The sequence below is a fragment of the Amblyomma mixtum genome, chromosome 6 (assembly GCF_055824585.1).
Source record: "Amblyomma mixtum isolate Tamu chromosome 6, ASM5582458v1, whole genome shotgun sequence".
Lineage (NCBI taxonomy): Eukaryota > Metazoa > Arthropoda > Arachnida > Ixodida > Ixodidae > Amblyomma > Amblyomma mixtum.
Window position 1 is genome coordinate 86,323,220 of NC_143017.1, and position 9,675 is coordinate 86,332,894.

Consider the following 9,675-nt stretch of genomic DNA (forward strand, 5'->3'; position numbering starts at 1 on the left):
TCTACCAGCAACTGATCGTTATGCTTGACTTGTTTAAGAATGAATTCGCCCAATTCAATTTTGGTTAGTTTGCTAGGCACTTCAACCGACAGTTCCTCGCATATCAACAGCAAGTCCGACTTGTACAACCTCATTAGGTCCATGACAACGCTTTCTCCGCTTTTGCTCTGCTAACACAACAATGCCTTGAGAATAACCCCTCTCAAACGACAAAGCCCTGATTCCCAGTCAAGATTATTCTCTGAATCTTAAAGCCTGGCGAATCCCATAGCAAAAGCCAAAACGCTCACCCGTGGAGAAAGTACGATGTCGCACGGTCCATCCCAGCCGCTGCCAACCAGTGTTAGAGATGGGGCTTCTATCCCACCGCTGGAACCAGTGTTAAAGACGGAGGGGTCCTGGAGATGACTAACTCGTTTAGCCTCGCAGGTACCGGCTCCGAATGACGATGTCGGACTGCGTTATCGAGGAAACTGTACAGAAGGGTTTATTCTACATATTTACAGATGAGAATCGAATCGAATGCAATGCAATGCAATCCGAACACACAACAACATCCCGTTAAATACGGTTCGCGTTCCCTAGATCCCTGACTGGGGAACTTGGTTCGAATAACGTTGTCCAATCGGATGGGCCATTGATGACGCTGGCGGTACCACCCACGGCACGGGGCGGTGCTGAAACTCTCTCGCTCTCTCACAGCTCGGGGGATGAGAAGTGGAAGACAGTCATCAAACACAGATGCGTCACCTTGACCACTGCTGCAAGTTTTCTGTACGTTGCCTCCGTGGGAAAGCAGAATCCCGCAGTCTCCTCGCAGGTGGTTGAACCTTCTCGAACTCCCCCGCCGGATGGCCGAAGCACGAGACCCATTCGACACAGCGTCTTTCAATTAGCAGCCTCGCTCAGCGTGACCTTGCGTAGCATCATCCCGTTCGGTGACCCGAAGGTCGACTCGGCCAACGTATACCGGTGCTTCTGCCGTGCTGCTGCTGTGCATCTCTGCCTTCACTGTTGCCGCTGCTGTCGCAAGCTGTCGCCGCATCTTTGCCTAACGACGACACTCGTCGGACAGTAATTTCTCCCAGGTCCGTGGGACACAGCCTCCTTCGATCGGTTCGGAGGTTTGGTGATTTGGAGTGCAACAGCACCGGCCGTCGTCGTCTATGCTTCTGCCGCCGGCGCCAGGCCTCGTCATATCCCTTGCTTTGCGATGAGTCACACCCGGCCTCCAGGACCACGTTGTCCACTCTTAACAGCGGGCAGGCAACGCCCCGGGAAAGGCAAGCTTGCAAGACGCTAGGCCCGAACCCATCTTCCTTGGCTGCCCGGCTGTAGTCACGGCTTCCCGTCCTAGCTCGGCCGATGACACCCTGCCGTGGTCGTGAGTTCGATACAGTGACCGCTGCTCCCGACATCGGGTCGAGGTCGACCCCTCCCCCCTTCGCCATTCTAAGCGACCTTCGGGATTCAACGGACTACCTCACGGACTACCTCGTCAGCCACATCGCTTTTGCACACCAACAACTCGCTTCTCACATCACCGCATCCGCCACCGAGACATCTTCGCTGCGAACTGATTCTTCGATGCATTACAGACTTTGTTGCGCTGTTTCTTTCGACGTTGTCATGACGTTTTAGTTTTTAGTTTAGTTGTGACGTTGTGCAGTCGTGCAGTCGTGCGTGTGCACCCCTCTCTTGTATGGGTCGAATACAGTGACCATCAAGCGTGTCACGTATGGTCTCGTCCTGTGTCGCTAATATCGCTTTAGCGACTTCTGGTGCGAAAGCACTGCTCCGGACGTACGAAACCCGAGCAATAGTGTTGTCTTTTCTTGCGTGAGGTATCGGAACAACTCGGGTAAGCTCGGGTTAGTTCGGAGGAGCGTCTCGCAAGCTACAGCCAATGGAAGAAGGAGCATCGCGCTAGCTGTACTAATGGTAGTAGGATGTTGCCACAGCTGCCGCCGAGTGGAGAGGGGATGAAATGAGGAAAAGCGAGGAACGCGGTTGCGGTTACGTGCACATGCAAATGCCAGAAAAAAAAAAGTGACGAATAATGAACATATGCTTTCGTACGTCTAGTCTATTTAACTGCGTTAAACCTACCATTCTTCCCTGATCCGCATCATTGCAATAGCGTGTGTAACGGCTCACACGCTGCAAATAGATAAGGAGCTGAAATGGGCCATGGTTTTTGATGCAAATAAAAAGGCGTATTCTCGCGTGTTCTTTATCCACAGTGTAACGTGCTTTTTTTTTTCGTTCTTTCCAGGCGTCCATGATGTGGTTCCGGAGGAAGCGGCGCTTCGTGAGCATGGCGGTGGCCGGCGTGGCCGCCTTGACGGTGCTGGCCAGCGTGGCGCACTTCACCACCAGCGTGGCGACGAGGAGCCACCAGGGCCGGATGCCGCGGCGCCAGTCTCCAGTCTACCCTCCTCTTCCACTGCCGTCCCAAGCTGCTCAGGAGTCTCGGCAACAGCCGCTGCCTAAACGAACATTCCCCGCTGACCGCGTATACAACCAGCCCTTCGAGTACCTCGTCAATCAGGAGCGGCTGTGCCGTGGCAACAACACGGCCCTTAATCACCGCATCGATTATTTATTCCTCATCTCTTCGGCGCTGGGTAACGTCGACCGGCGCAACGCCATCCGCGACAGCTGGGGTCGCGACGTCCTCGCGTTCGCCGCGAACCGGTTGGCCTTCCTGCTCGGTGCGAGCAACGACTCCCGGCTCCAGTCGGCCATCGAGAGCGAGGCCTCGGTGCACGGCGACATCATCCAGGAGGCCTTCTTCGACTCGTACCGCAACGTCACGCTCAAATCCGTCATGATGCTCCGCTGGACCACGCGCTTCTGTCCCGGCGCCCGCTTCGTCGTCAAGGTGGACGACGACACGTACCTGAACGCGGGCAACTTCTTCGAAGCCATGCAGTTCCGTTCGGGAGACGCGGTCTACGGCAAGCTCTTCCAGATGACTCAGCCCATTCGCGACGCTGAGAACAAGTGGTACGTCACGGATAAGGAGTACCCTATGGACGTGTACCCCGATTACGTCGGTGGTTCGGCCTACGTCATCGGCGGTAGCGTGGTCGACCTCCTGTACAGAGCCACGGGTCACGTCAGGCCGTTCCCGATAGAGGACGCTTACATCACAGGTTCCTGCGCTGAGAATGCCGGCGTGCGTCGCGTCCACGTCGAGGGCTTCAACTCGCTACGCATCGAATCTCTATGCGAAGTGAAAAGGGCGGTGACCGCGCATTACACGACTGCCAAGGAGATGGTGTCCTTGAGGAACGAGCTACAGCGCACCGAGTTCGTGTGCCAGCGTCTCCTGTTCGACTTCGCCTACTTCTGTTACTGCCGACAATCATCAGCTGTCACGTGACAAGGAGATCGACGAGGTGGAGTTCTGTGATTAGTACTGTTTTTGTTTGTTTTCTTACTATGGCGACGTTCGCCTTTTACCTTAATTGTTACTACGTCCGGTCATCGATCGTTGTGTCACAAATTACTCGAGGTGAACTCGCAATGCTGCCAAGAACTGTTGTGATGGCGATACTGCAAACAACCGCTGGTCATCCCTGGACATAACCATGCGGTGTTTGTTGAGCACGATCGTTCCTGTGAGCCATTAGATTTCTCATTTGAGATCTTAAGCACGTCCGTGGCTTCGTTATCAAATTATGCGTTATTGTACTGAGTACATTGCCGCAGTGCAAGGTAACTTAACCATTCACTCTGTTATGTTAAGATCGGTTAAGGTCGGCTCGATCTGTTATGTTGTCATTCGATCTTAATACGTTAAGTGCGTAAGCGTGAGCTTCTAGATCTTTGGTCGTTTGCCTGTTTCTGTTAATTCTGATAGTCATCGGCTGTCTCGTGACAGAGAGATTGGTAACGTTTTGTTCTGTGAATTTTGTCCTCTTTTTTTTTTGCACCCCCGGCGTACGTCTCTCACCTCAACTGTTATCATGTCCTATCATCAACGGTTGTCACAAATCTTTCGCGGCGATGCAAAGAATTGTCCAGAAGCCGATACTGTGGACACTCCCTTGTCATCCCCGGACATAATCATGCGAAGTCTGTTGAGCACGACCCGTGCGCCTTTGCATATCTCATTCGTGATCTTAAAAGCGTTCGTTGTTTCGTTATCTAATTTTTCGCTGTTGTATTAAGCACGCTGCCTCAGTTGAAGGCAGCTTATCTGTTCCTTCCGTTCGCGATGTTTTGTGTGCAAGTGTGAGCTTCCAGATTTTTCACCGTCCGAGCAACCAAGTTGTTGGTTGTTTTGCGCCGTGCGCGTTCAAAGTACAGCCGTCGTAGTGTTTTGCGGGGACCTCAGGGAACCGCACCATTGATACTTTGCAATAACTTTGTTCATGGACGGCACGTTTTCACATCAAGACACCAAGGGACCAGAAATGTTCCGTCGATTTACCATGAGCCTACGCCGCAAAACAAATCCAGGGAACACGCATTTCCGAGCCTTTGGCAGCACAGACCACGAATGGACGTCATGTACAAGTGATTGCGCGATGAATGTTCTCGTTTACATATGAGGTGCACTCAAGTTCACAACAATTTATTTCGCAAAAAAAAAAATGTCTCCAGAAAGCTTCAGCGGCCTTAATATTTCAGCGTAATTACCTCGAAGATTCGCACATTTTGCGCAGCGATGATGCCATGATTTAAAGGTTGCTGAAAACGCATTTCAGCCCACTGGGAAATCGTCGATGAAAAATCGAAACGTTGTGAAATTGCGCCACCGCGAGGACATGTAATATGTGTTGAGGAAATCCAAAAACAGCAAAATGTGTGATAGACTAAAAAGTACTTCGTAATTTCACGAAGAAACGCTCGTTGTGCGGGAGCCTTGTCTTGGGCGCAGTCCCTTCTGGCTATTATCCTCCGGTATCTTCCTATCTCGCTATCGCTCCTATCTTCTCCACTATCCCTTTCTCTTCCGCCGGCTGCGCTCGGGTCTTTAAACTAGACGCAGTGACCAGCATTCGTCATCTCCTTCTGTTGTGATTCTATTTTAAATAAACCACTATCACTACTAATCCTCTGGTGCTGGAGGAGTCCTCTGGGCAGAAAGTGTTTGTGGGCTTCAGTCCTTACTGTTGTATCTTTTTCAACGCAGTGACAGTTAAGAGCCTTTGCAGTTTAATAAAAAATGTAGCTCATATCACTTTAGCAGCGCTGCTGGTAATCCGAAGTGAAAGCGACTCAGGCTATGAGGGACGCTGTAGTGAAGGGCTTCGGAAATTCGACCAACTGGGGTTCTTTAACGTGCACTGACATCGCACAGTACACGGGCCTCTAGAATTTCGCCTCCATCGAAATTCGGCCGGGATCGAACCCGCGTCCTTCGGTTCAGCAGCCGAGCGCCGTAACCACTGAGCCACCGCGGCGGGTTATGTCCATGGATCTATCACTCCATGTATTTCTCACGTGGTGGCGAATTTCATTTAGTGTGCTTATGCGCTAGTGTAGAAAACGTATAGGCTCACGTCTTTTTTTTTTTTTTTAGCGAAAACTTTTCTACTTTCATTATCTGGGACACCTCCAGATCGAAACAAGTTGGCGTAATTTTCACATACTGTGTGGTGCTGCCACCTAGTTAACACAAGCTAACTGACCGATTCCTTTAAAGCGAAGTTTTAGGTGGCACTTGCTTCTATCCCAGTGAGGAAAAAAAATGAATTAGACCTCAGAACTTGAATGCACCCCGTACAAGAACAAGGAAAGGTTGTTGTTGAAGATAAGGAGGAAACGACGTCTTGTCTCGAGCTAGCGCCACAGCGCGGGCCGGCTCGGATTGTTGGCTTCCAGGAGTAATGAAGAACAAGAGGAGGAGCTGAATCAGCCGTCTGGCCTCTGCCACTCGTGGGAGACAACTGCTCGAGCACGTGCGCGCCGCGTCCAAGCGGCATTTCCTCCTTAACAGTTGCCTCGAAAAGCCGCAGGAATACAAGGGCATTGCGCTGGGTTACACAAGAAAGACTGGACAGGCAGCAACGAGTAATGTGCGATCCCTTAAAGAGCAACTGCACAGGTTTTAGAATCCTAAAGCTTAAAGGGACATGATGCGTGAAACGTGCAGATAAAACTTGCCAGTCCTTTAGTGCTAGCATTTGAAATGGTGACGTAATCACCGATTGAAATCGCTGCAGCCTTCAAGCACTACGCAGTGCACAGCGCCGAGTGGGGCTCGTGATGACGCCATCTACGGCACCACTACGTTTCCAGCGCATAAACGCTTGCTTTGAAGGAAGAAAACCAACGCCACCGAAGGCAAAACCCGCCGGGCGTTGTTTATTAGCTTTCGACGACGCACGGCAGGGTGTGGTTGACGGCAGCGAAAATTTGAAACCATACCGTCCGTGACGTCACATCGAGCTTCTCCGCACTCATCCTGTGCTGTGAAGACAATCCTAAAATTTAACCGATTACGTCGCCATTTTAAATGCTCGCGCAAGAAAACTTGCCATGCTTTATCTAAAGCCTATATACATTTTAATCTTTGAATATCGCAGAATTCTCGAAAAGTTGTGCAATTGCCCTTTAAGTCAAATGCCCGATAGGATTTACGATCAGCAGTGTTGATCGCTAAATCATGCGCAGGAGTTCATCGCCCTCTTGAGGAGGCGCTGTTTAAGAAGTTGTGTTGCTTATTTCACACGACCACTGGTTCGAGTTATTTTTTACTTTTCGCCAGTGAAGGTAATCGTTTTTAGCCGCAACTTGAATTACGTGGTTGTGACTGACGCATCCAAAATGGTTCGGTTGTGAACACAGCCTTGTGTTGTGATTTTTCTTTCTACTGTTCCTACTTCTTCGATTCACGTAGGAACAGGACTGACCTTTTATCTTGAGCTAAGATAAGCGCGTCCTGTATTCGATAACAGTATCGAGTAAATGTGAGTAGTTGGCGTATATTTAATAGGGAACTTAAGTGCGGCCTATGCGGGGAAAGACTCGTAACATTGAAAGGCATGTAGTATGAAGGCTGCACAGCTTTAACGTTATTCTAGAAAGTCAGCATGTCAGTTTCTGAGGTTCCAAATAAGCTCTAGTGAATCTTGCGGCCACCTCTAGTGTTCTGATAGTGCTCATAGGAAGAGGTTTGCTGAGTGGAATCTCCAATTAGTGTTGTCGCGGAAAGTACATAGATCTGTAACTGATACTGTGGTGGTACGAGTCTCAATATTTTTTTTTTTCTCATATCGAAATCCAGCACCTTTTAGAAAGCGTTTACAAAGCTGCATTATCTGCTTAAGTGAGAAACACAGGTACAAATCGTAACTTTTGTAAAATCATTGTGTCGCCCCATACCGGCGCGTGCCCTTTATTTTCTCACAGTCCAGTGCCAAAACCACGTCTGTGTTAGTGTTTTTTTTTTAAGCAAGTGTGAAATTCTGGCACACCGTTTCATTACGTCTGATGAGTACAGTTCCATTCGCAAGTCTTTGCGCTTGCAAACTTTTTTAGACAATAAAGAAGTTCGAACTTAATTCAGCCTCTTTGTGAATGACCTGTCGTTCTTTGAGTCGTTGCCAACTTTTGTTCTCATCAGCATCATTTGCATCTTACCAATCATTTCTAGAGGTTCAGTGCCACGACGGGCGGAAGGCCTGCGAGAATGCAGTTATTTGTGACACTCATTTGCAACAAAACAAGTACAACAAAAAAGGTCATTCGCCCACTCGTGGTCAGTTCGGTTTAGCAGTGTGTCGGAGTTCCTGAACACCACATATAGTAGGGTGTTCGTTTAGGCCTGAAGCGGTATATAACGCCCGGAGAGGCTCTGCAATTCCACCGCTGTTGTCTGACCACCATTCTCCACATCACTTGCCGAGACCTGACGTAAAGCACAGGGGTCATCAATGTTCTTGAACTTGAGGTCATGTTTTGTGTTTCCTTTTTCCACAGCCCTAACATCACAAGTTGAGCTCGCAATGATAAAAAGGCCAAATAAAGGAAAAAATAAATCAGGACCATGTAATCGCAGCACCGCAGTAACATGAGGACATTCCGTTATGTTGTGTTCAGGAAAGTAAAAACAGCGCTAAATTCTACACAAACCACACAGAAAGACGGACAGGACGGGCGCTGTCCTGTCCTGACAGCGCCCATCCTGTCCGTCTTTCTGTGTGGTTTGTGTAGAATTTAGCGCTGTTTTTACTTTCTTGGACACAATGTCACACCAACAACCCAGCAAAAGGTACTGTTAAACGAACATTCCGTTATGTCAGTAATGCGAGCAGTGTTATTGTTTTACTACAGCAACAGCGCAGACGTGTGCGCTGAGACCACGGTAGATCCACGGGGTGAGAGGGGGGCAGGAGGGGGGGGGGGGGGGGAGAGAGTTTTTTTTTTTGCAGTTAGTACAAAATAAATAAGTTTTTGTTTTAAGTGCTACTCCGTATTTAGAAACGCAACACATTCAGGCAGATAACTGACTTCTTCATGGTGGTGTGCTCGTTCAACTGAGCTTCGCGGCTGAAGACGCAGTCCTAGCCGCTGTCGTACCTCTCGTGCCGTTTTAGCCGCATCGAAAGTGCCCAAGAATCTGCAACCAACCGGCACACGACCGTTCCTACTGCTCTCCCATCGTCACGAATCACCGGCGTCATATTTCGCGCTCTGAATATCGGCTCAGACACCGTCTCCGGTGCACTCCACTGGCTGACAGGGTGCGCGAGCTAGCGGAACAGCCGAGCCGAGGGAAGCCAGGGACGCACCGTCCTTCCCACTCCACCCCATTGTGGCCTGTGCAGCGGAGCGTGCATGCCCCCGCAGCCAGCCACGCGCGACGCGCCTTTGCTACGCGAGGTTTTTGTGGCGCGACCTTCCTTCCAGCATTCGGAGTCACGCAACAACGTCTGGTCTCTGTGCCTGACGCTCTCACTTCTTTTCAACTCGCTGGCGAGTAACGCCTGCTGGCCGTTCGAGGCATCCTCAGGAAAACAGCATTTACCTGTGCAGCCGTCTGCAGACTTATCCCAAACACGCATATCATACGTCTATAGCCGTCCGTTACAACGGACTCGGGCTGCTGACTGACGGCTCCGGACTGGGGAACCTGTATACAAGCAAGTGCATTCGATTGTTTCCAGAAGCTTATGGTTTGTTCGACAAGGAAAGCGAAAACGAACTCGAATGGACAACAGGTTAACAGTGTGGGCTACCACAGACAAAACCGAAGCCAAATGTTGCCGACCATGGAAGAGTCATCTGCACTGCGGTGCGGCGCATGGCACCCAAAGTCCGCGATGGGCTCCATATTTTTGACAAAGAGGGACTTTTGGTTCGTGGGAACGAAGAAGCATAAAAATGTAGAATATGCAGCCGTTCCGTCGCACGAAATGTCTTTCTTTACGCGACTACGGCGCGACAGCTGCGGGAGCGCCGTCGCGATAAACGCGCACAGCTACGCTCTTTGGCGACGTGTTTAAACCTGCCGCCGCCAAGATTTGCCCTTGGCTATAACAGGCGGATAGAGTGCTTATACAATCTGAAGGGGGTCTTTATCTTAACTTCACCATACGCATTGTTGCGACGAGTCACAGGTAGCCTATGTGCCTCGTTATGCGTCTCGAGGCTTATCTGATAGGACTTGGCGCTCGCCTCTGCATTCAGCTAAGCGGCCATTTTTCCTTGTTTGCA

At 50.2% G+C, this 9,675-nt stretch overlaps 1 protein-coding gene across 4 annotated transcripts in view; it reads left to right on the forward strand.

The window, feature by feature from the left end:
* LOC149339587 (beta-1,3-galactosyltransferase 1-like) overlaps positions 1–7,520 on the forward strand; it is a 55,616-nt gene extending 48,096 nt beyond the window's left edge. For all 4 annotated transcript variants that reach the window (XM_089548288.1, XM_089548289.1, XM_089548290.1 and 1 more), the window contains exon 2: positions 2,276–7,520. In XM_089548288.1, coding sequence (XP_089404414.1) covers positions 2,282–3,388 — 1,107 coding nt within the window. In that variant the 5' untranslated portion in view covers positions 2,276–2,281 and the 3' untranslated portion in view covers positions 3,389–7,520. The remainder of the gene's footprint in view (positions 1–2,275) is intronic.
* Positions 7,521–9,675: the final 2,155 nt, after the last annotated feature.